General features: G+C 40.1%; 1 protein-coding gene across 3 annotated transcripts in view; it reads right to left on the reverse strand.

Moving 5' to 3' along the window:
- LOC140104302 (inter-alpha-trypsin inhibitor heavy chain H3-like) overlaps window positions 1–25670 on the reverse strand; it is an 81068-nt gene extending 55398 nt beyond the window's left edge. For all 3 annotated transcript variants that reach the window (XM_072127783.1, XM_072127782.1, XM_072127781.1), the window contains exons 1-15: window positions 25656–25670; window positions 20961–21097; window positions 19014–19031; window positions 17246–17412; window positions 16787–16891; window positions 15193–15355; window positions 13742–13852; window positions 11743–11868; window positions 11421–11537; window positions 8816–8984; window positions 6013–6138; window positions 5605–5786; window positions 4908–5093; window positions 4582–4721; window positions 1586–1746 (exon numbers count right to left, since the gene is read on the reverse strand). In XM_072127783.1, the coding sequence (XP_071983884.1) occupies window positions 1586–1746; window positions 4582–4721; window positions 4908–5093; window positions 5605–5786; window positions 6013–6138; window positions 8816–8984; window positions 11421–11537; window positions 11743–11868; window positions 13742–13852; window positions 15193–15355; window positions 16787–16891; window positions 17246–17412; window positions 19014–19031; window positions 20961–21053 (1864 nt within the window). In that variant the 5' untranslated portion in view covers window positions 21054–21097; window positions 25656–25670. The remainder of the gene's footprint in view (window positions 1–1585; window positions 1747–4581; window positions 4722–4907; window positions 5094–5604; window positions 5787–6012; window positions 6139–8815; window positions 8985–11420; window positions 11538–11742; window positions 11869–13741; window positions 13853–15192; window positions 15356–16786; window positions 16892–17245; window positions 17413–19013; window positions 19032–20960; window positions 21098–25655) is intronic.
- Between the last annotated feature and the right edge of the window lie 1706 nt (window positions 25671–27376).

Genomic DNA, 27376 nt, shown 5'->3' on the forward strand with positions numbered 1-27376 from the left:
TACATGCACTATACTTATAGCATATAGACATCATACACCGCCGGCCCATCCCCGGCCGCACCCCTCCCCCTTTCACCCCCCACTGGTGTGAATGTAGTGGATTAGGGTAAATAATCGCAAGTGGGATATATATATATATTACATGGAGGGTGCCGGATGTATTTAAATATATATGGCGACACACTGTATGTATTATATGGTATGTGGCGGCACGCTGTATGTATTATATGGTATGTGGCGGCACGCTGTATGTATTATATGGTATATGTCGGCACGCTGTATGTATTATATGGTATATGGCGGCACGCTGTATGTATTATATGGTATATGGCGGCACACTGTATGTATTATATGGTATATGGCGGCACACTGTATGTATTATATGGTATGTGGCGGCACGCTGTATGTATTATATGGTATATGGCGGCACACTCTATGTATTATATGGTATATGGCGGCACACTGTATGTATTATATGGTATGTGGCGGCACGCTGTATGTATTATATGGAATATGGCGGCACGCTGTATGTATTATATGGTATATGGCGGCACACTGTATGTATTATATGGTATATGGCGGCACACTGTATGTATTATATGGTATGTGGCGGCACGCTGTATGTATTATATGGAATATGGCGGCACGCTGTATGTATTATATGGTATATGGCGGCACGATGTATTGATTTTATATTATATGGCAGATTGTTGTATGTATTTTGTGCTTTGTGGTAGCTCGCTGTGTTTATTCTATAGTACACGGTGGGATACTCTATGTATTTGCCATTGCTTTATTTTCACATCAAACCAATACGATTTGGTCTGGTCCTGACACTTCTTGATATATTACATATATTGAGGGGGGGGGGGGCGTCTTTCTATAGCTCCCCTCAGGCAGCATAAAGGCTAGGTTCACCCCTGAATATAACATATTTTTTTTTCTGTAAAACCAATTTTTTTTATACAAAAACACTTTGGCAGTGTATGTACTATGCTCTGTGGGGACTGGGGGAGTGCTAAAAATGGGTCTCCTGGTGACAGGTTCCCTTTAAAAAAGGTTATGAAACCTGCAATGAATATATTGTACCTCCTAGATATCCCAGTTTTGCAGGTTTGTAAATGGACAACTTTTATTCTGAACTCACCCTGTCCATGTACAGGAAAGTAATTTCTGCACATTATGGTTAATAATAAAGTATTATATCTGAGAAGATTACTGATGTTAAACATTCAAAAACATAAAAAACTATGCATATTTCTATAGTATAATTGAATAATAAAGTGTAATGTTTCTTTCTCCCCCTACCAGGCTCCCAACCAACACCTTCCTAAACTTTTTTTTCCTATTTACTCATATAGTGAATTCAGTTTGCCTTCCAAGTTCATTGAAGTATCAAACTACATATGTACCATGTGCAAACACGGTGCTACGAATAAAAGTAAGTTTCTATTTCACCCCAAGTGCTTTAATTGCAACAATAGAAAAAGGTGTTTTTAGTGCAGATTTTTGAGCAACTTCCATGAAAAACAATTACCTTTAAAAATGTTACATTCAGTATTTTAATAAAATAAAATTTTCCTACCTTCCACAAGTTTATCAGCAATTAATGTTTCTTCTTCCTTGTCTTTTTCCTCCGGCTTAGTAACAACCATTGAGGTTAAAGGAGTGACAAACTTAAACTTCAGGGAGAGCTCCAGCGCCTGTGCTGTTAAATTTGACTTCTCTGATGGGTCTGCATAAAGCCTTTAAAATATTCATAAAAATATTACCACTTATAATCATTTTTATTCACCATATATTTTACTTATTACAAAAAAAAATACAATAAAATACAAAGGGACCATTATTATGTTGTATTTGCCGAGTTGGAGAGACGGAGAAGATTTATGAGTTTTATGAGAGAAGATCCTGGATCAATTATGCCTTGTACATTTAAATCTGTGTTTTTGGTTTCTTACCCCAGTTGAAAGTCTTACATAGTAATTGCCAGCCTTCCCTGTATAAGTGTGCAGGAAGAGATAGTTGACAGTCTTGGAATTGGACAGCCCACTGGACACAGAACCACAGGATTGGAAGGAATTTAAAAGAATAAATGACATATAAAACTGGATCTGTTTCACCAACCTATATCGATCTGCTCAGCTTCTCCTGCTGTATTATATGCTTCCTGCAATAAGGATATGAGGGCACATTTACTTAGAACTGCACTATATGCAGTAGTTTGCCTGTGTAGTGTGCAGGGGACACCGTATTCAGGATTTATGGCACCCGTTGTTCATGAATCTGGCGCCCTCTGCACAGCTCCGACAGAGTGCACCACTTTTTTTTGTGCACCTTTAACATGGGGCATGCAACACAATTCTGTATGACTTTGCATGTTAAATAAGGCGCACGGTCCGACTGTTCACCGGAACGCTCCCTTCAGTGCAGAAATTTGTGTCACATGTAGAATAGTGCAGCCGTGACACAAAATAGTTGCGTTCTACACAAATGTGGTTCAAGCACTTCTTAAAGGAAACCTACCATTTGATTTGATGCTTTATGAAGCAAACATACCTTGAGAATGCTGTAGCTACACTGATTCAGGATCATATCTCTGTTAATCCCTGAACTGAGTGGTTTTGCTGATAAAACAGATATAACATTATGATAATGAAGCTCTGTCGCTTCTATGGCTCTTTCAGCGCTTCTCCTAGCACGTGAGTTACTCACTGCAGGAGAGGATGATGTAATCCCTGGGTTGTGCCTGAATGCAGAATAATCAATTGCTGCACCATCCCCCAACTGCTGTGTATGAGTGATCCAGCTCAGGTTGATAAATCATGCTTGATAAACCTCCATTTGTAATTACAAGCTCAGTTTCTAATGTGTTTATGTAGGCAGCCAGCCTGACCCAGCTTTCCCAAGGTTCTGAATGTTATAATTGTTTTTTCAGCAAAACCACTCAGCTCAGGGATTAACCAAGATATGATCCTGCATCAGTGTAGCTACAGCATTCTCAAGGTATGTTTGGTACATACTGCATCAAATCAAATGGTAGGTTTCCTTTAACCCCTTAAGGACCAGGCCCTTTTTAGTTTTTGCGTTTTTATTTTTCACTCCCCACCTTCAAAAATCTATAACTTTTTTATTTTTCCATATAAAGATCTGTGTATGGGCTTATTTTCTATGCAGTGAAAATGATGAAAAAACACATTTGCGACATTTCTTGTGGGCTTGGTTTTTACGGCTTTCACTGTACGCCCCAAATGACAGGTCTACATCATTCATTGGGTCAATACGATCACGGAGATACCAAATTTATATAGGTTTTATAATGTTTTCATGCATTTAAAAAAAATTAAAACCTCCTGTACAAAAAAAAAAATTATTAATTTTGCCGTCTTCTACAGTATGGCAGTATATGGGGATTTTTCACACCATCTTATACAATGTGCAAATCGAACATTGTAATAGCCTAGATCATGATAGCCTCAGATCTTTGTGTGACCCGGGGCTGTCATGGCAACAGATCGCCGCTCCCCCATGACGTCACGGGAAGCGACGATCGGAGCCAAGATAGCGGCGCCCACGCACCGCCGGCTCTGTAATGCCACCAGCAGCTTTGCAGACTGCGATCAAAGGGTTAACACCCGCGTTCGGTGCTAGCACTGATCGCGGGTGTTAGCGACGGGCGTTTGCTTCACTATGAAGCAAACGCCCGGTGAGTATGAAGAGGGCTCAGCCCGTGAGCCGTCTTCATACTCCCCCAGGCACAGCAAGATGTAAGGGTACGTCTTATTGCGCTATGGGGTTAAAGGGAACCTACCACCACATTTCTACCTATAAAGGTAGATTGGGTGGTAGGTACATCTATAGGACATTAGGATAGCCCTTTCAAGGGAGTAGCCACGCTGTGTAGCCTCAGCTCCGGCTACTCCACGCCCCAGTAGCCTCTCTAGAAAATTTACATACTAGCCAAATAAAAGTTATCAAAAGATTGTGGGGACGTGAGGATTAACCCTTAAAAGGTCTATAGATGGCACACGGAGCTTAGTAAATGTATAATCTGATCCTATACTGCTCTATTACATGCTGCCTGTAGGGAGGACACTGTATACATCATCACTGGCAGCAATCTTAAAATGAAAACAAGAGAACCTACTGGATTTCTACCTTTCCAGTAAGATAAAAATGCAGAATTAAAACAAAACAAAGAATGGCCCTGGAACTGTATGTAAGCAATAATTTGGATTTGGTAATGTATCTAAGCAGTAACTTTGGTTTTGGTATTGTATCTAAGCAACAATGTTGGTTCTGGTACTGTATCTAAGCAGTAACTCTGATTCTAATTTTGGGGGGCCCACCTTTTATAACATTTAGGGTACGGTCACACGTTGCAGTTAAAACTGCATCGCAATTAGTTTTGGGGTGGTTTTAGGTGGTATTACTTATTTTAACAAGTGAAAGACATCAGATTTGTTGAACAGCTTTCTCCTTCAAAATTCACCTAAAACCATCTCAAAACTAATTGTGATGCAGTTTTAACTGCAACGTATGACAACACCCTTACAATGTTTTAAAAAGCCCAGCACGTACCGTTTGTCCAAGAGCTGCTGGATGGTGAGATACGCCCAGAGTCTCTCTGTAAAGTGCCCAAAAATATATTTCTGTTGTTTGCTGACATCATCCTCACTTTCAAGCTGAACATTTTCAGTGTACGTCAAGGGTTTATCAGCCTGTTACAAAAACATATTAAATCACAGATATAAAATACAGTGGGGGAGAGTTAAACTATCTTGAAGGGCTTTGACAGTAATTTAGGAGAACCTCATGGGGTCCATCGTCTCTCATTTACTCTTTTTAAATTGGAAAACCCTGATTAACTAAAATGGCCACAATTTTAATGCACAATCTGTACTTACCCCATCTGCCTTTACGTCCACAATAAAGGAGTTCAGGTCATTATCTGTTACACGTCCAGCAACAACAATTTCACTGCCATCAAAGTAATGCTTGAAGTCATTTTGGGTGAGGTCAGCGATAGCATTCTCAGGATACTCCATCTTTATGTTAATCAATGTGGGGTTTGCAATTTCATTATAAAATCCCTAAAGGTTAAAAAAATTAGCATGTGCATTGGACAAAAAACATAAAAAAGCAATGCATTGTGTATATTTTGAGTATTCTTTACAAAATGTATAAAAAAGTTAGACGAGCAGTCATTGAAACACCACACACATCTATTACTGTACAGGCGGTCACCCGATCACCCGCTACAGGCGGTCACCCGCTACTTAAGAACACCCGACTTACAGACGACCCCTAGTCACAAACGGACCTCTGGATGTTGGTAATTTACTGTACCTTAGCCCTAGGCTACAATGATCATCTGTAAAAGTTATCAAAGTTGTCTGTAATTAAGCTTTATTGTTAATCCTGATTTTTATGACAATCCAACATTTTTTTTTAAATCCAATTGTCACAGAGACCCAAAAATATGTGTCTTGGGTTACAATTATAAAATATATAGACTTACAAATTCAACTTAAGAACAAGCCTACAGAACCTATCTTGTACATAACCCAGGGACTGCCTGTATACATTAGTACAAAACATTACCTTCATCTGCAAATCTGCATCTGAGTCCTCATATATCCGACGGGCAATTCCTGAATTTTCTAGCGCTAACTTTTCAAGAAAAGGATAATCTACATCATAGCCAAAACCAAGACAGAACAAAGTGAATTTTCCGTCAATAGCATTTTTGGCATTCTGCTGGATTCTTGATGGATTTGATTCTCCTAAAAGTAAATCAAGCATTACACATTTCACTGGTATTTCTAAAAGCAATGCGATTTTCTACAATGTAAGTAAGGGCAAGTTTACGTCGCCATTATTTTATTAGTCTTTTTGTGAGCCAAAACCAGGTGTAATGTCACTTTTTGAAGGGGCATGTCAAGGATATCTGTATACCACTTAACCATTGACATGGGATGGGAGTGGTGCTGAGGGGGGAGGTTTTCCTACCTGTATTGGCTTCCCCATCTGTGAGGAGGACAATTAAGGAAACACTTCTCTCCGGAAGAGTTTTATTCTCATGTGCTTGATTCAATAACTCAACAGCCTTCAGAAGAGGATCATTGATGTTTGTCACTATAAAAATAAACAATACATTAACAGATATTTTATAGTCTTGGATGATCAATGTATGGAATCATTGACGGCAGATCTACTATTTTACTAAATTTAATGCAAATTCAAGTAACTTTCAATTTTTGTGAACCAATCTATATAGAGCTGGAAGAAGGCTTCTTGGGCTAGCTAGTGTAAAAAATTCTGAAGATCCTAACTCTATATATACATCAGGTGAAATAATTATTGAACCAGTCACCAAAGTTAATATAGAGTGGGTACAGAAAGTATTCCGACCCCTTTAAATTTTTCACTCTTAGCTCATTGCAGCCAATTGGTAAGATCAAAAAAGTTCTTTTTTTTGTTAATCTACACTCCGATTAATGTGCACTCTGCACCCAATGTTGACAGAAAAAAACTCCAGAAATGTAGATATTTTTGCTAATTTATTTTATATTAACAAGAAAAACTGAACTATCACATGGTCATAAGTATTCAGACCCTTTGCTCGGTATTAAGTAGAAGCACCTTTTGAGCTAGTGCAGCCATGTTCTCAGGTTGGATGGTGAATGATGGTGAAAGCCATTTTCAAGTCTCTCCAGAGATGCTCAATTGGGCATAGGTCCGTGCTCTGGCTGGGCCAGTCAGGAATGGTCACAGAGATGTTCTCAAGCTGCTGCTTTGTTATTTTAGCTGTGTGCTTGGGGTCATTGTCTTGTTAGAAGGTGATCCATAGGCCCAGTCTGTGGTCCAGAGCATTCTGGAAGTGGTTTTTATCCAGGATATATATAATAATAATCTTTATTTATATAGCGCCATCAAATTCCGTAGCACTTTACCTCTGTACTTGGCTGTATTAATCTTTTCTTCAAATACAACCAGTAGTCATGTCCCTGCAGCTATAAGACAACTCCATAGCATGATGCTGCCACCACCATGTGTCACTGTTGGGATTGGATTTGGCAGGTGATGAGCAGTGCCTGATTTTTTTCCACACATACCACTTACAATTAAAGGACAGATTACCTGATGGTAGATGACTATTACTTATCTGCCGTCCCGTCCCATTGTGCAGCAAGCTGAATTTCTTATTACTCTACATTGCCACATTTCTGTAAAAAATAAGTTTATAAGATATGCAGTTTAGCCTGTGGTGCTCTTCGGAGTACCATTAGTCTCCACGGTAATATAATTTATGCACGCCCCAGGCAGTGCCAACTGTGTTCTGAAACCCGGTGACATCACCAACTCTCAGAACACAGCTGGCACAATCCCGGGGCATGCATAAATTATATTACCGCGGAGCCTGTGGTACATATCTTACAAACTTATTTTTGACAGAAATGTGGCCATGCAGAGTTATAAGAATTTATGCTTGCTGCACATGGTGATGGGATAGGGAGGTTAGCAATAGTCATCCACCATCAGGTAATCTTTAGCACAAAAAAGTTTAATCTTTTTCTCATCAGACCAGAGAATCTTATTTCTTACAGTCTGGAAGTCCTTTGTGTGTTTTTTTGCACACTGTATGCGGCTTTCATGTGTCTTGCACTGACAAGAGACTTCTGTCGGCACACTTTGCCATATAGCTTCCGACTGCTGGAGGCTGCAGTGATAGGTGACTTCGTGAAACTTTCTCCCATCTCCCTACTACATCTTTTGAGCTCAACCATAGTGCTCTTCCGGTTCTTCTTTACCTCTCTCTCCAAGGCTCTTCTCCCAAAATTGCTTAGTTTGGCTGGACAGCCAGGTCAAGGAAGAGTTGTGGACGTCCCAAACTTCTTCCATTTGAGGATTATGAAGGCCACTGTGCTCTTAGGAACCTTGAGTGCTGCAGAAATTCTTTTGTAACCTTGGCCAGATCGGTGCCTCATGATTCTCATGTGCTCTGACATGCACTGTGAGCACTTATATAGACAGGTGTGTGCCTTTCCTAATCAAGTTCAATTAGTTTAATTAAACAAAAGCTGGACTCCAATGAAGGACTAGGACCATTTCAAAGAGGATCAGAAGGAAATGGATAGCATGTGAGTTAAATATGAGTGTCACAGCAAAGGGTTTGAATAATTATGACAATGTAATAATATTTCAGTTTTTCTTGTTTAATAAAGTAGCAAAAATATCTACATTTCTGTTATTTTCTGAAAGGATGAGCAAAAAAAAATGTTTTGGGTCTTACTAATTGGCTGCAATGAAACAAAGAGTGAAAAAAATTAAAGGGGTCTGAGTACTTTCCGTACATGAAATTGACATGAAATAACAACCAGTCCAATCTTAACTGCCAAAGAAATTAAACCAAATTTGTCCATAAATTAGGTTATGTGTTATAGAATGAGAAATGACTAAAGGAACATGTATTGAACACCCTTTCTGATATTTATTTAGTACTTTGTACAAAACTCTTTGTTGGTGATCTCAAGAGAGATGCCTCCCGTATGGAGAAACTAGTCACATGCATTCTTCAAGTGTGATTTTGGCCCATTTTGCCACACCTTAAACACCATGATGTTCCCACCGCTAAACCTCACTAGTAATTCCAAATCAGTATCAATATAATGTAATGTAATAATTGCAAATGGGGTACAGTAGTGAGCCCCAAGAATGGATATTTACTGGCATATCCTAGGCGCCCCAGTTTTGACACTGTATGTACTTCTATAATATTTGTTAAGACTTCCGTACACAGAGATTTACTTACTGCCTCTAGGAGAAATCGTTTCAACAAATCTTTTAGCTTCTTCCAGATTTTCTGGAGTTGCTTTGACTAAAGATTCTTTCCACGGATTAATTTGATCATCAAACAGTACGAAATTAAAGTGATCATGTTCCGAAGTGTCATTCAGAATTCGGAGAAGGGCATCTTTTGTCTATGTACAGATACACTTGTTAAGTCACCATACAATACATGAATTTCAGATCATAATATTTGTTTACTGAACTTTTTGTAAAACATGAGGAATAATAATGTTTATTAGAGTAAAGATGCTCTTTGCAAAACTAAAGGCATTGAATATTCCTAGACCTCAGACTACAGTAACTTGGATACCTCAAACCACCCAGGACTTCGCCTCACCTGCTCCAATTTTCTGGAATGCACCAGGCAATTAGATTAAACGGGTTGTCCGAGTTTATTAAAAAATCTAGTGGTGGCCTGTAAAAAAAAAACCTTGTACTTACCTTTTCAGGTGCTCCCGTTCTCCAGCGCTGCCCTCCATCGGGGCCCGTGACCCTGTTTATCTTCTGGGGCAGCTCTCTCCTACATCTTCTGCCAACCTGTCCTCTATTCTAGCGTCTGATACACATTGAAACTAATGCCAACCTGATACACATTAAAACTAGATTTTTTAACCCCTTAAGGGCTCCAGGTTTTTATGCTCATTTCTTGCTCTCAACCTTCAAAAATCCATAACGTTTTCATTTTTTCTGTGAGGGCTTATTTTGTGCATAACAAATTTTACTTCTCTGTGACATTATTTATTATTTCATGGCGTGTACTGGAAAGCTGGAAAAAAATTCCAAATGTGGTAAACATCTGCTTTATTCTTTCAATCAGAGTGATTCCAAATTTATCTAGGTTTTATTGTAGTTTAATACATTGTCAAAAATGAAACGAATGTGTAAAAAAAAAAATTTGCCATTTTCTGACACTAATAAATTTTTTATACTATGGTGTACAGAGCTTCATGAGATGTCATTATTTGAGAGATGAGATGACTTTTTCATTGCTAACATTTTGAGAACTGCGATATTTTGATCACTTTTTATTACATTTTTTATGTGATGTAAAAGTAGCGTTTCGGACATTTTGGCACCAATTTCCGATACAGGGTTCACCACCAGCAATAAATGTTTTTATATTTTGATAGTTTGGGCATTTTGAGATGCGATTTTGACTGTTTATTACATTTTATGTCAGTTCTAGGGAAAGGGGTTGACTAGAACGTTTAGGTTTCTAACAGTTTTTTATTACAGTATTTTTGAAACTTTTTAAAACTTTTTGTTTACTATTAACCCTAGATGGTCCAATGGTTCATACCATATACTGTGATACTACTGTACTGTAGTATATGGCATTTTTACACAGAATTCATTACAATAAGCCACTGGATCTTTGTCACAAAACTGCAGAACCCTGCTGAAGATCCAAGGCTGTCATGGTAACCAATCGCCACTCCCAGATGACATTCGTGGGGAGTGACAATTGCAACAAAGATGGCGGCGCCCACGCACTGCCTTCTTAATACCCGTGATCGTGCTAGCACCGACAGTGGGTATTAGTAGTGGGTGTATGCTGCAATATGCAGCAAACCTCTCTATGAAGAGGATTCAGCCTGTGAGGTACAGCCCCTGCACCTTTGCTTCTTACATATATGGAACGGAGCGTGAAGGGGTTAATAGACTCAGCCAACCCCTTTAATACTCAACTTTCACAGTTTCAGACGTGCCCCAAAAATACATTATGATGGGCTGTCTAATATCGTATGGCCACATCTCAAATTAAGTCCCTTTAAACTAACATTCTATGTTTACCCCTCCCTCTATGCTATCCTTCAGGACATGCTTTACTTATAGAGGGTGTAACAAAAATAGTTTGGAGTGTGGAATATCTCATAAAATACACAATGTGACACATTTACTTAAGATTGGTAAAACATTTACTAAGATTTTGCATGTGTTGCTTCCCCGCTCAGGTCCGACAGAGTTCACCATCTAAGTGTTTGGGACCCAATTTGAAAGTTAAATCCCGTGCTCTGTCCGAATCAGTCGGATCGTCCGACGACACGCTCCCCAATTTGTGTCGCATGGAAGCCAGCGCAGCTGCGCCACTAAAGGATTGCGTGCGCCAAAATCCTGCCACAGACATCTGTTATATACCTGTGTAAGCCATGTAATCCTCGAAAAAGGCGAATAGTCCAATGAAAGTAAGCAGCGAAAACTATGTAAATGAGCCCCATTGTGTTGAAAAACATACAAAATATGTTTTTTGATCCGAACCGTCTCAACCTTCTTATTACACCCTGTATAAGTTACTGATGTCTATGCACTTTCAATCTTGTACACATACTCGTGACTAGCATGTACAGCATTAATTACTTGTAATTGTAATTGTAATATACAGTACATATCTAATATTCTATATGTATTGCATCATTTGTAAAGTGCTTTGTAATTTGATGGTGCTATATATAAGACTTATCTTACTAACACCTATAATTAGTTTTACAGATTGAGACAATGTAAAGCAAGAAATGAGAAAGGTAAAGCAATTGAAAGAGTACAAAATAACATGCAGAATATCTCACCTGCACCATTTTTCTACCCCACATTGAGCCACTTCTGTCTATGACATAAACTACATTTTTTGGCACACCAGACAATTTAGGGGGTGCAAAAAAGTGAACAAAATATCCATTGACAACCTGAAAAAGCAAACATAAACATGTTGTTTTTTGATACAAAAAAATTACACTTTAATGACCTTTATGTTTGTCCGATAGAATTATAAATGATGAACCAGAGTTAAAAATCATTCAAAAATGTATCAGTGGGCTTGGATTACCCTTGTACAAATCCTAGCAACAACCCTGCATTTCACCTAGACCAACTCTAAGCTTTACTTCTCACCTGTATGTTTCCAGGGGTTTCTCTATTAACATCATAGGTCACAGTGAAATCTCCATCTAGTAATGTGGTTTCACAGTCAGGACATGAACGTTGTTGATCGATTGTGGGTTTAAAAGACACATGACCCTGAAGATGACACAAACATGAAATCAGAATTATCTATGTCCTAAATGTGGCTGTAAGAGAACAGTGGTTCTTAAAAGTAACAATTTAATGGTTGGCAGCTTTATGTAAATGCATCAGAAACAGATACATTTAAAAAAAATTCCAAGTCTAATATAGGGGCCATCAAAATACTATAATATATGAAGGGGTCACATTGTATTTTTTGGTATATGTGGGGTGCACAAAGCGGCAGGTCGTGAGGGGTATATATTATTTAGGAGTGTAGTGTGGGACACAGTTGTCATCCAGAGGACACTATAATGTTAGTTGATGATGCATTTTCAGATTCAAGATGTGGAGATGTGTTGCATGGAGCGGAAGACACCTGGGTATCAAATTCTGCAGTGAAATGGTGAAAAGTGATGCCAATTGTTTAAAATAAAATAAAAAACACACCAAAATTTATGTTTCTTGCGTGTCCAAGCAGACAACACAATAAGAGAAAGTCACATTTACACCATGATGTGGTGATAAATCAAAAACTAAGTTATAAACTAAGTGCATTTCAACCCCTTCTAAAAAAATAAACATTTTCGGGGCAAAAGCTATGTTTTTGAAAAATATAATTTTCACTCATATAAGCCAATGCTAATACTGTCTGTGAAAAATGGGTGGTGTTGAAATGGTCAATATACCCCTTGGTAAATTCATTGGGTGCTGTAGTTTCTATAATAGGGTAATTTGTGTAGCGTTTCAATCTCAGGAACTTTTTAAATGTGTCATGGCACCTGAAAACTAAGTAATCAAAATTTGCCCTCTAAAAACCCAACGCTCCTCCTTCCCTTCTGTGCCCTCTTATGGGCCCATAAAGCGTTTCTTGCTACCTTGGGAGAGACCCAACCAAGCTGAAACTGTTCTGTCTACAGTTGGAAGTCTGTTCCTTCTATAATAGATAAACTGGTTTTGCTTAATCCCTCATCATGTCATAAGGCTTCTTGTAAGTCATCTTTGTTGTTAAGGGGGCTGCCGTTCAATACAGCGAAAAGAGGCAGTGTTTTCCTTTTTCAACCCTGAAAAACATATTTGCATATTTCCCAGAATTCCCTTAGTGGAGCATAATTGGCTATTAGTGTCCACACGACTGTAAGGCGGCCTTAATTGGCAAACTCTCTGTAACAGTGGTGGCAAAGCTATGGCACACGTGCCGGAGAGGCCGCGCAGAGCTCTCTCTGTGGCCACACGCACCATCTCCACTGCAGTCTCTATATAAATCATTGGAACACCTGGCAGGCGGGAAATGCTGCCGAGAGCTCCAGGGATTCAGTGGGTCATTTATAGCATATTGAAGTTCTAACACACATAATAACACATGGCAGATTTTAAAAAATCCCATTGTGTGCTAAAGGTGAAAATGAGCTGTGTCATTAAAATGTGAAACAGTAAGAGATGTCTGTCGGATGGAAGCCCTATTGTGCAGTACTTTTATTGCTGGTATATATGTATGTGCATGGTATATTCATTGCTGATATAATTGTGATATATTCATTGCAAGTATGTATTTAAGTGTGCAGTAGATCTACTGCTAACATGTATATTATTTTATATAGTCTTAATTATGAATGATTCAATAGTGTAGGATGGGAAAATCAGTGGGGGTTTGGTACAGACTGCAATAGATTTTGCATTGGGGACCATTGGAGTCTTCTTGCACCACTGGACACTGGTGCCAATTTGTACTACCTATATGTACTGTAGACTTCATTGTATTCCTTTGTGTGATGAGAAAAGTTTGAACATATAGGAAATGTCTGATTATTATGAGATTCAGTGGCCATGTGAGAAAATGTACACCTATAGACGCATGTGATTTACAAGATATAACATATTACCATACCTTGTCTCCAGAAAATGATGTTCCTATTGTAGGTAGTAGATCATTTGATAGAAAAGATGCTTGAGCATCTAGAAAGCTGATGCCTTGAGGTTCATGTATGTCTACTTCAATCTGAAAGATAAATAATTAAAATGGTAATACAAAAAAGGAAAACCCTAGGTAACTATTGCAGTGTGGGAAGTTGCCGTAAGCTGCACATTTTCCTTCTAGAGTAGTAAATACTAAATTTAGTATTATGGATGGTATTGCTGCCCAGAAGCAGTAATGGTTTTTAATATAGGCAGTTTGGGCGGTAGCTCAGGCCCCAAGCCTTCTAGGGGGCCCATGGCCACCCAAACCACCCACCAAATTCTATAATGAGAAGGACCTCCACCCATAAAATCCTTGTACATCTGTTCCTGCTCTCAATACACATGTACACAACAGCCATTTTAGGATGTTTGAAGGTCCTCCAAAGGTCCTGAAACCACAGATTGAAAGCAGGCAGAAAGGACGCAACATCTATTCCCCAAGAAGCTTCATTCTAGTACCATATGTCGGAAGTGAATATTCTTACAGCCCAGGGCCCATGTGGAGGTCTTAATCCACCCCTGCCCAGAAGGGTGAATAGACTCCACAATAATACATTTCTCTAGCAGCAAATGGCAACTTCCTTCAATGCATTAGTTAGCTACAGTTTTCCTTTCTTTCTTTACCTCATTGTTATTGTACATGACAAAATTCTTGTATCAACATACATCTGAGTGAATTCTATATTGTTTTTGGCTCTTTATGTAGCCATCTGTATGTACTATATGTACTTCTTATAGCTTAACAAATTTAAAAACCCAATAATTAGAGATTTGAAAAGAAAAGAGAGATGTAGTATTACCAGGTGCATTCACATGTATGACTGTCCCCAAGGTTAATAGCTGCTACTTGCTAGCAGCTCTGTGACCCATTGAAGGGGGTATTTTAATGTAATAGCCCATTATATGACATCCAAACTCCATGTAAATTTTTCAAGCAAAACATCCACAACATAATAAAGTGTCAGCCAAATAAATAAGATTATAATATATCCTTTGGCCCACATTTATTAAAGCGTTTGCACCAGTTTTGTCTCTGACTTTGCACAAGAATGTGCAAACTGCTTGCACGTGTATTTATAAAGTGTCTGCGCAAGTTTTGTGTCACGGCTGCACAATGCCCGACAAGACAGAAAAAAATCTGTTTGCGCCACATTTATTACTGACGTGGGCCACAATTTTGTCTGCATGAACAAAGTGCACCCCAAAAAAATGGTGCACTTCCTTATATCCGTTATGTACAAACATTTTTCTGTGCCTTGTCCACAATGCTGGTGACAGGATTCCTTGCATCATATCAAACTATGATACAAGGATTCCCTACTTCTCCCTGCTAAACAGCATTGCTGATACTGTAATTAATTAAACTAATGCGGGCCTTACCTCATATTTTTTGATGAGAGTTTTTGGTTGGACTTTGATGAACATCTCATATTTTCCAAGGTGACGTTTCAGCATTTCTTCGTAGACCAACTCAAAGGTTACTTTACTTTCTGGAGCCACATTCACTGATACAGTAAACTTCTCCGTCTTCCTTCCAGAGGCCCTGTGTAGAACAGCATTGAAATTTACGTTAGACCTCATGAACACACAAATGTTATGTGGACCGTGTGCTAACTGTTGTTTCAATGGATAGCACATGGACCTGTGTGTCTCTAAAGGCTCATGAACACTGCTGTGGCTGGCCCTGTGAGTTGCTGCAAATTATAATTATGATAATTCCTTTATTTATATAGATTATGTAGCGCTACACAGAGCTTGCCAAATCAGTCCCTGTCCGCAATGGCGCTCACAATCTAATCAACCTACCAGTATGTTTTACCAGCAAACACGGAGAAAACATACAAACTCTTTGCAGATGTTGATCTGGATGGGACTTAATCCCAGGACCCCAGTGCTGCAGGGTTGTAGTGTTAACCACTGAGCCACCATGCAGATCCTACTGTTTTCTACGGCCGATGACACACGGAGCACAAACAACACATCACTCGTTCTTGTGCAAGTAGCCTTAGGATAATTAAGCTGCCTGCACACACTGGGGAACATTTATCATAGCCTGTGCTCTGTGTGTAAGACGTATGATAAAGGTCCTGCCCACCAGTCACAGTGGATACATCTTGATGCTTCAGTCTATTGATGTATCCACTGTGGTGGATATACTGCTGGGTAAGGCTGAGCTTAGTGTAGGAATTGTGGATACTGAATACTGAAATTTGCAGGTTGAGGCTTGTGCGCAGGTGGTTAACACACCGCTCAGACCCACTCTGCTGTCGGCCCACATGGTGTGTAGGAGGCATAGTTGCCAAAAACACCCACAATTTCTTGTTTTACAGGAGAAATTATTATTATTTCAGTTCTTCTACGCCACTTTGTGATAAATCTCCCCCACTATGTGTGCTATGTGCAGATATTCTGCATATAATTTCAGTGCAGGAAACTTCAAAATGGAAAAAAGTAGCAGTGTATTAAAATCCCATAACAACGCTGAGTTGAAATCCATCTCATAAAATTTGTTTGCTTTGGATACTGGTGTGAAATTCAAACTCTGCAATGAATCTTTACTCTCTATCTTTTTTGTGTCCTGGTTGAGGCTCCCTGAGCTTTTCTCCATTTGCATTTCTTCTACGTGCAATCCATTGCTGAGACAATGGTCCGGAAAAATGGTCCATGTGTCATTCGTATGTCATCCATTTATGGGGATCCCACAAAATAAAGGAATACTGGGAAATTAGGTCACTAGTTTGCCCCAACCCCTTAAAGGGACTCATAATTGTGGACATAAAATTTGTCACATAACCAAGTAAACAAAGCTTGCCAAGAAGCATCAGTGGCCATTCCCTGGATCTCATGGCCACGTCCATGGTGCACAGAAATTCTCATTTCCATATAAATCTAAATAAAGATTTTCTGAATTCTGCATCATATTTACTTTGAGTTTTTGAGTGACAGAGAGAAATAAGAAAGAAATAACATGTACCTGACCAGTCCGGCTGTTTGGCCTCTTGATACTGCTTTATCATACTGTTTCTTAGCAACTTCTTTTTCCTTTATTTCTCCTGGATACATTACTCCATCTATTGTCCTGTAATTTATGGATTAAATTAAACAATTAAAATATCAGGTGTAGGTTAAAAACTATTTGGAAGCTGATATCCACAGCTTTTACACCAATTCATAGTAACACTTAAAGGGCTCCAGTTTAAAAGATTGATCTTGTAAATCGAAATTATTGCTAGACCATAAGGAGGGAAGTAACAACAATTATACTTATCATTGATATTTAAGTAGCAAATATCAGAAACATATTGTGGCATTTAATAACATTATCTAGTTTCAAACATTGTAGTCAATGTATCATTTTCCAAATAATCAGATATTAACATTTATCTGACTTACCCTATTTGGGCAAAAAAAATCCCAGTAAAACTGTACTTACATGGTGAAATTTGTAATAAAAGCTGTTTTTGGCAGATCCACATTAAAGAAGGCTTCTTTTGATGTGTTCGCGCGATTGACAGCTCTACTTGTGATGACATTATGGGCAAAGCGAGATGTCACCTGACTTTTGATAAGAATGCTGTACACTTCTAAATCATTTACTGGCTGAAGAGAACAAAATAGATGAATATAAAGAAATGATCACAGTATAGAGAAATAATTGTGTTTTTGACTTCTATCTACTTTGTCAGATACGCCTTTTCTGTACCTCACCTTTTAACAAACGTTGCTGAAATGAGTAGTCCTATGTATCCAGTGCCGGCGCCAGCACTGGATGTACCCGAGCAAGTGCCAGGGTTCCTGGGGGGCCCACATACGGCTATACTTAAGGAATCCATGTGGGTGAGAGTGGCTGTATCTAATAAATCCATAGGGGGCTTTATATAAAATAACCATGAGGGGCTGTTTGGTATAATATACTAGGGAATAAACATGAGACTCTTTCAGTTTCTGAATTTTCAATGCCACCGCAAGAGTTTACTGTAAAGGGAACTACTGAGGCTCTGCCGCCCAAGGGCCTACTGAAACCTGGAGCTGCCCCTGAGTGTATGTAAAAGGTAACACTCTTTTTGGTCATTATGTGTCTTTTAAAGGATATCTACCATAAGATTACTGCTGGTAGACTGTCCTCACAAGCATGCTTGTTACCCCTGAAATTTTAAGCAGTAACTTATTGCTACCTGTTCTTTCACATCTTTCAATTGTATTGGCGGTCTGAGGCCACCAGTTGAAAGAAGGAGGGCAAATTCAGATTCAGATTATCGTTGTAGCTTCTCTCCAGGGTCTCTCTGTAAAGGAACAATGGTCGGGTCCAACATGATGACCTCCAAAGATAATGCAGTTCTGTCAAAACTTTTGACGCAGTTTTCCCGCAGTTCCAAACAGCCAACTAAGTGTCAAATAGCACTGAGAGAGCAGCATCCCTTAATTTGCCTGGGACTGCAAGAAGATTGGAAGTGTTTGGTGAACTCTGTCCTGGGGTGATGGCCTGAGTGCCCATAGAAAGAGCTCTGAGTGCCACCTCTGGCACCCGTGCCATAGGTTCGCCATCACTGCTCTAGGGGTTGCTGCCACAGTTTGCTCTTTATTCCAGGACTTTAGAATTCACCAGAAAAGAACGTTATAAAATTATGTAAAGTAATGAGTATGCTTATGAGGACAGTCTTCCATCAGTAATCTCATGGTATATGTCCTTTAAATTTGTTTGAGACTCTCCTCTCTGCAGTATGTATATCTGGTTTGATTCTTACTCTACCTTAATGGGGGTTGATCTAACAGCTATGACTCACTCCTCTCACTCCCTCCTCCCTAGAGTGTAATTTAACACCTTAGTACGTTTCCATCCCTATCACTAGCAAGATGGAAATAAGAAGAGAGTTTAACTCATTTTATCAGGAACAGCAGGGGAGGAGCCTAAATAACCAGGGGGGGGGGGAATGCCCTTTCACTGATAAGATATATTATAAAGTTTCTTTTAGTTACTTGTAATATTGATTTATGCAATCTTAGTTAAAAAAAAGTCAGTGATATATAACCACATAGAGTGACTTTGCAGTGATGATGTAATTCATGCTAAGATTAAATTTGTTGGAGAAATAACCCAAATGATACACCTAAGATTAATATATAATATAAAATGAACTTTTCAAAGATACTTGACAAGCATCCATCTCCTAGGTTCAAATAGACACGTTAAAACATCTTACCTTTTCAGTGTTTCTTTTCTGCAAAAAGACACAAAAAAATTAGGACCTATGCCAAATACTTTCACTTAGGCGATGCACAAATCTTTGCTCTAGACTATCAGACACCTTGTTGCAATTTTCTAAATCTTTCCATTATGGCAAAAATGTACAATTATAATGTATGAAAGGAAATCTACTGCATATTTCCTAATTATAAAACCAGCAGCGTGATTCCAACACTATGGGGGTCATTTATTTTTATCTTATATTTGCAACTTTTTCAGGCACATTTGCATATTTTCCCCTGGCCTGTCACGTGACTGGCCTGTCAATAGCCACGGAAGAATCTTTTACTATTGTGCCTTATATATCTTTAAAATCCTGATGTGGACGTATGAAAAAGTATCAACTTGGGGGAAAACCATGGTTAACAAGTATTAAATAAACTCCACTCCTAATCAGGTGAAGGGTTGCAACTTTTCTGCAACTTTTTAATTTTAAAAAAAGTGTCATAAGGCCCACAGACTCAGCTGCCTGATATATTAAAATCAAACAAGTCCAAAATGACCCCCTATGTTTATAAGGAACTCTGCTGCGGTGGATGACACACCCCTGGAGAACTTCTCCCCCTCCCTGTGGGCTACCCATCCCGGTCTGTGTCGTAAATATAGCGGCAGCGAAGAGTGTATACTTTGTGCCCTGGTAAGATTTCCGGCTAAATTAGCTGGGTGGCCAGGTACAAATGCTTCAGGGGCATGTAATAGCTCCCCTTAGCACTTGAGCTTTATTAGCATAAAAATAAAGTTAATTTTCTAAGTCTTTTCCAGGAGCAGAGCACCTTATAAACACGTCTCGGATCTATTACGTCTATTACTAGTTCATAAGCAGGAATTCTGTGGTAGATTTTCTTAACATATCCTAATGAACTTTGGTTCCCTTGGCTATGGAAAAACAGTATAATGGCCCTCACTACTACTGTTTTTCCATTATAACAAGATTATTGCTTTTCCTTGAATAAGAGCACCACCCTGCTGTTTTCCCAAGTCTGACTTACTCCATATACAAGTCTGACAACTAGAGACTGGAAACCTAGTTACACGAAGTAGTGCCATCCAACTTTCCCCTCTGTTATACACTTCCCTTGGCTATGTTTACCAACATTTTAGGTTCGACATCCAAGGTTTGCCTTCTGGTTGATCAACTTACAGGGCTGAGATGTGTCCACTCTAAATTTGCACCATATTTTTAGCTGAACACATTCATATTGATGCTAGATCTGTTGAGCTTACTGTTTCGGTCCTCAAAAAAAAAGTGTGCTGATACTGTGAATTTATACAATAGCATATAACTAGTTAATCCCCACAATGTCCTGTTATGCTTCAATGTCACCAGATACAATCCAACTTCTCACCACCTCATCCACTTCATGTGTGCACCTTAAATCTCTGTTTTTGTGTTTTTAGCCTATTTGACCATATTTACGTATTTACTTTTACAGTCCATATAATGACAATTTTGATTAACAACCAAATTGTTTTAAATCATAATATTATTTCCTACTTTACCCATTTTATGAAATAGAAGCAAATCCAAAATAAAAACAGTATGAGCTAGATAAACTATACACTGCATAATTTCCAAATACAACCCAGACAGTGACTAAATTTTAATGGCAGGCCCTGGAAAGTCATTTTTTGTTGTTTAATTTATGACCAATTTATTACTCTGCAATGTTGTATTTGGTTTATGTCCCCCCGAGCTCTTTAAAGCTATATAACGATATAACGACAGAGTTCTATATAACGATTGATTATTATCATTATTATTGTTATTACTTGGATTGTTTTTCTATCCTCATAATTATTTAAGTGCACAGATTTCAACCTGGTGCTCTGAAAATTTTTGCAGCATTAAATTCCAAATTTAACATATAACACACTAAATATATCTATATACATATACACAAACCTGTATGTTTCTTATCCCTTCAATCACAAAGTCGCTGTTAGTAGGGAATAACGCATAAAACAGCAAAGTAAGACTCAGCAGAAGACGACCCATCTTTGCAAATAAAGTTTGTTGGATAGGAACCAAGCTATAACAAACTGAACAAGAAACCAAGTTAATAAGTAACCAAAAGATAAATTTTGGGTATGAGCATCCTGAATTCCTGTAAACCCTCTGCAGATGTTCTGGTAAAGACAACAAAATAATCTATGTCCAGCAGAAAAATACTGAAAATAGTCAAGTTGCACAATTGCAGAAGAAAATAATAAATGTGCGGGCACCACATTACAATGATGAAAAGTAAGGGAGTGCTGCTCAAAGTTGTGAATCGCAACTACTTACATACATAGAAAAGACACAACATAAGAACAGAGTGCACAACCAAAATAAATGAAACAAATACAGAATCATGAAAGAACAACAATACTTTATTAAATATACTAAAATACCAAAGCAACAATTGTAGAAGGACAGAACTTCCAAAAGGGGAAAGAAGCACTTAAAATGATATTTTACTCGTGTAATAGTCTTCCACTGTGACATGACCTCGGCCAAAAATAAGACTATAAAAACTTTTGGCCCAGGACATGTGTTGGTGGATAACTGTTACACCAGTCTCCTCTTTGTACAGTATGTCATTTTAAGTGTTCTTAAATCTTTTTTTCCCCTTTTAGGGGGTCTGTTCTGTCACGGGTGCTCCTGCGACCCATATCCCGGGTTGCAGGCGCTCCCGTGTGGCTCCCTGTGCCCCCGAACCCCCTGGCTCCAGCAACCCCCACGCTCCAGTGTGTGGTTCCCCCGTATAATTGGTGCTTGCCAACCACCTGCCTGATAAATTGCCAGCCCCTTCCTGTGTCCCCTGCCGCATCTTTTGCACCTGGTGCCCTAGAGAAAGCTTGTTCCTTATGCTATGTGCTGATATTGAGAATTCCCATTGTGACCCCGGTTCTGTTCCTGATTTAGCTACTCTGCTGCCTGCTTTGACCTTTTGCCTTGCACCTATCCCAATCCCGTGCTGCCTGTCCTGACCTCCTGCCTGCCCCCGACTATGATTCTGCTCTAAGACTTGGTACTTCGCCTTGGCCGCCCCCGTGGACAAAGTCACGCCTGTGGAGCGACCTGGTGGTACCACGCTGCATCGGGTACCACTTAGACTCTGCTCCCAGGTGTCGGCTTACGTCATTGTCCGTGGTGGTATAGTGGGTCCACTACCCCTGAATCCTGACATGTTCTTTTGCACTTGTTATTTTGGTATTTTGATACATTTGGTAAAGCATTGTTGATTCTGTATTGGATTAATTTATTTTTGCTGTTTTCAAGTTGCACAAGTGCATTGCAGCTGAATTCATTATGCATGTGTGACTTTCTGCTCTGTTTAAATGAGATGGGAGCTTATTTTTGGTTTAACGGTATTCCCAATCATGCAGCGTTTTAGAATCCTGTAATATTCACATGATTCAATGTATTAATATAAACTATAACTTTGGAGTGCCAAAGGCAGATGTAAGTAAAGGATTCATTATATCGTAGTACACTGTGGGGCTCATTTACTAAGGGTCCGAACGCCGCACTTTTGTTGGGTTTCCCAATTATTCCGTTTTGCGCCGAATTGCCCCAGGTTTTTGGTGCACGTGACCGGATTGTGGCGCATCAGCGCCGGCTTTCACACGACAGTAATGGGGAGGGTGTGGCTGTCAGACAACCGGATGGATTCAGAAAAAACGTGGAATTTAAAAAACGATTTGTGTCGCAAGATCACTCAAATGCACCGGGAAGAAGAAGGTGAACTCCGGACCCCGGTACAGCAGCGACACCTGCTGGTTATCGGGCGCACGACCTTAGTGAATCCCGGCAGACCCGAATCAGATAACGCGCCGCTGGATCACGACTGGACCGGGTAAGTAAATGTGCCCCATTGTAGCACTTCTACCTTTAGCCAGTTGACGGGTAAACTTGTTCTTAACAAAAAAAAAAATATTTACTTTTTATTTTTAACTATATTTAAAGCATTTCAATTACTAAAGCAATAAAGGGGTTGTCCAGGATGAGACATTTTTTATGTCCACAGGTAAACATCGCTTACTTACAGGGTCGCCATTAGGAATTTTGGGGCCCTGCAGATTTTGTGGGCCTCCCCTACATGTAAGTTATGTTCCTATTTTATACTACTACACCACATCCCATAAGGTTAAGACAGGCCCTTAGCTCTAAAGAGATGGTGGCCTTCCCAACAGTCTATAGTTATAGTAATGATCTGATATTTGTGCATAAAAATATATATTACATTACATGTACATATTACATGGGAACAATACCAAACCAATCAGATTACTACATAGATACAACATTGGAGCCATCCCCGATTATGAACCCAGCAACGTGGTTACAACTATGGGGATCATTTATTTTTCTCTTATATTTGCAACTGTTTTTCCCCTTGTACATATTTGTGCTTAAATTTGTGTTACTGGCATACCAAAGATAGCCGCACAAGAATTTTTCAGATATATGAAAAAGTAGCAATTTTTGCACAAATTGTTTTTAATGTGTCTTAAATACACTCCAATCCCGGTTTTGTGTAGGGTCGCAACTTTTCTGTAACTTTTTCATAAAAACTGTCAAAACCCACAGACTCAGCTGACTGGTATCTCAACATCTAAGATTGACCAAACAAGTCTAAAATGACCCCCTATGCTTATTAGGAGCTCTGTTGCTGTAGTTGACACCCCCCAGAGCATTTTTCCCCTCCCTAGGGGCTACCTGTAGGTGTTGTACATGCTGCAGAATTGTGAGCTTATGGGTAATACCAGCACTTACTGCAAATCTGGTTACACACAGAGGACATTTTCAGTTTCTTTTTCTAGCTTGGCACCATGTCAGCTTCTTCCAGTCACAACTTGACTCATCTCCTCCACCTTCTTAACTCAAACATTACTGTTCTCTTAATCAGGGAGGGAATACTTGGATTCTGGGTGCCTTGCCTTGTGCACTGGCATGTGATGAAGTCCCTGTCCCTCTTGTGCCACCAGGTAGATTTGGCTCCAGCCCCCCAATACTACGACGGTGTACAATTCTATGCCAGGCCCTACCTGGTGTAGAATTGTACTGCACCATGTGAGCTTTCACTCATGTAAGTAAGTTCATTGGCTATAGTGAGTGCGCAGGGACAGGAACACCCTTCTCTAGCCCACTCTGCCGCCGGACACATCCCTCTTGACAATCCTCCACACCCTCTTTGTGTAGAGTTGTCTTAGGGGAAAATAGTCACAAAGACTGGTTCACAAGGCAGGAAACTGGCATACAACCCCTGATAAATCTCCCCCACTGAAGCTATGGAGCGCTCAAAAACGATCATTAGGGGTCGTTTGATAAAACTCTCTGATAGATATCCTCTCATGCATTGCTGCAACTAAATGTCTCCTCCAGAACTCTCTGACTCCAGCCTTGCATGAGCGACTATTCCATACCATATTACTGGAGTAACATGACAAATGCCTAACCATCTGAAAGATGACACACCGATTTTGCAAGTTTTATTCCAAACTCTATAACCTAAAAAAAGATCACCCTCAAACCTAATGATTTCTTGTAAAACATCCATCCAGCTTAATCAGGGTCTAAATTGACAACCCTTATTTCCCCTTTTACTGAAGAGGAATTACGTAGAGCTATTCAACAATTTAAGAAACAAAAAGCACCTGGAACTGATGAATTCTCTAATAATTACTATCACATTTTTTATACACCCCTTTATGGCCCTTCATGGTCCGCAATCTTGCCGGCAACAGTGGGGGTGCGGTCACACCTTGCAGTTAAAACTGCATCACAATCAACTTTGAGGTCGTTTTAGGTGCAGTTTTGTCAATTTAACGAGTGAAAGACATTGGGGGACATTTACTATGGCGTTTCCGCCAGTTTTGTGGCGCTCTCACCACATGTTCTGCTCTCCGACCTATTTATTAGCTGTCGGGGACAGAAAAAATGCCTTTTTCCGTCTGCTCCGACTCTTCTCCGAAAAGGGGCGTGGCTTTGGCGGAGTGGAAACTCAGACACAATTACTATGTGTCGCAGCCCTTTTTGGGCGGTGTAAACTGACGGAAAGTAGACCAAAAGAAAACTGGTCTAGCAGGGACTGTTGGACACATTTCTGGTGCTCGGGACAGATTTTGTCCCAGGGACAGAAAATAGTCTCGGCGCCAGAAATGTCTCTGCACAGCTCCACAATATTAAATGTGTGTCTTCTTACCGAGAGCAGGTCGGTAACAAAGCCAATGCAGACACCGACACTGTAAGTAAATGTCCCCCATTAACTTAAAGAGTGAATTTCATTTTGAAGGGGAAACCTGCTCCACAAATGTCATTCACCTGTTCAGTTCATGTCTCTCACCTGTTAAATTGACAAAACTGCACCTAAAACCACCTCAAAGCTGATTGCTATGCAGTTTTAACTGCAACGCGTGACACCCCTGGGTGTCTGCCATCTGCAATGCTTATCAATCAATCATGATCATTCCCAAACCAGGCAAACCCCCCTCCTTCCCTCCAAACTTTCATCCCATCTCGATACCGAAATGTAAGCAAAATGAATTGCCCAGAGATCACCTAATTAAGTACACAATGACCAAGTAGGATTTACACAGGGCAGACAACTTTTACCTCCTCTCGGGTGCCTTCTCTGCTTCTAACCCTGGATGTAGAGAAAACATTTGTCAGGATCTGCGACATTATAAAATTTGGTTTTACTTGCAGGACCTTAGAAGCTTTGAACAAATTATGCTCATCCCTCTCTGCAAAAAGCATTGATAAACGCCACCCTTAGAGACCCTTTTTCTATAACTAACGGCACTTGCCAAGGATGGCCCCTGCTCCCCTTGATATTCACCTTAGTTATGAAACCTTTTGCAGAAGCAGTCAGATGCATTCCCCACATTACAGGAGTGTCAGCTGGTCTGCATCAGCATAAACTGGGACTTTTCGCTGATGATATTATCCTAGCCCTGACTAATCCCCTTAGCTCACTCAGAGAAGTAAATAACATTATCTCTGCTTTTAGTAATGTATCTTACTACAAAGTTAACATCCCTAATCTAGGATTTAATATTCCCCCATCTGCATATGTTATCATGGATGGGGAAAACAGTAGTTAATAAAATTATGATGTCAATTGTAGAGGTGGAGTGTCGGGGGATACCCAGTCACCCGACTAGGATGTCGGCACTGCCAGACCCAAACGCAAGTGATTAGTGAGGAGGTAACTTGGAGCCGGGTAGAAAAGACTGTACGGGTGGTGCTCTGCCGTAACACAAGGTAGATACTTCATGCAAATAAAGACAAAAGATAGCGGCACTCACCCAGGAATCTTCTTTATTCTGCTATATGCATGTGACAGGGAGGTGCAGCACAAGAAGGAATTCGGCGACAGGCCGTTTCGCGCACTCCTGCGTTTCGTCTACAGCTAGACGAAGCGCAGGAGTGCGCGAAACGGCCCGTCGCCGAATTCCTTCTTGTGCTGCACCTCCCTGTCACATGCATATAGCAGAATAAAGTAGATTCCTGGGTGAGTGCCGCTATCTTTTGTCTTTATTTGCATGAAATAAAATTATGATCCTGCCTAAACTACTGTCACGGGTGCTCCTGTTACCCACGTCCGGGGTCACAGGCGCACCTTGTGATCCAATCTGTGGCACCCCCGGGTTCACTCAATGCTCATGCTCCTGTCTTGGCTTCCCAGAACACGCTTCCCCATTTCCTAGGGTGTGCGCGCACCGGCGCTCGTAGTTTAAAGGGCCTGCGCACCACTGATTGGTGCTGGCCATTTCCTGGATTACAATAACAGCCACCCTCTCCCAGCATTCCCCACTGGATCTTCGTGCTCATACCGTTAAGAAAGCTTCTGTCCCTGCCTTGTGCTAGTGTTTGGATATCCTGTTTTGACCCCGGTTCTGTGTTTGACTCTGATCCTGTTCCGTCTCCCCTGACCTCCTGCTTTGTTCCTGATGTTGATCCTGTGCTGCCTGTCTTGACCTTCCACCTGTCCCCAACCATGAATTTGCCTGTCAATTCTCTACCTCGCCTTGGCTGGAACCGCGGACAAAGTTGCACCTGTGGAACGACCTGGTGGTACCACGCGGCAGCACGTCCAACCCACTTTGCGGTGGGCTCTGGTGAAAACCGGGTACCACTCACACTTCGGTCCCAAGTGTTGGCTTATGTCATCGTCCGTGGGGGTCTATTGGGTCCACTACCACTGGAGCCTGACAACTATTATATTTCTGCAGAACATTAACAGTGCCTATCCCCAAAAAATGTATAAATAAACTCCAGATGCTATCTTTTATATGGGGAAACAAAAATGCAGAGTTGCAGCGTATATTTTA

This window comes from Engystomops pustulosus, chromosome 10 (assembly GCF_040894005.1).
Source record: "Engystomops pustulosus chromosome 10, aEngPut4.maternal, whole genome shotgun sequence".
In the NCBI taxonomy this organism is placed as follows: Eukaryota; Metazoa; Chordata; class Amphibia; order Anura; family Leptodactylidae; genus Engystomops; species Engystomops pustulosus.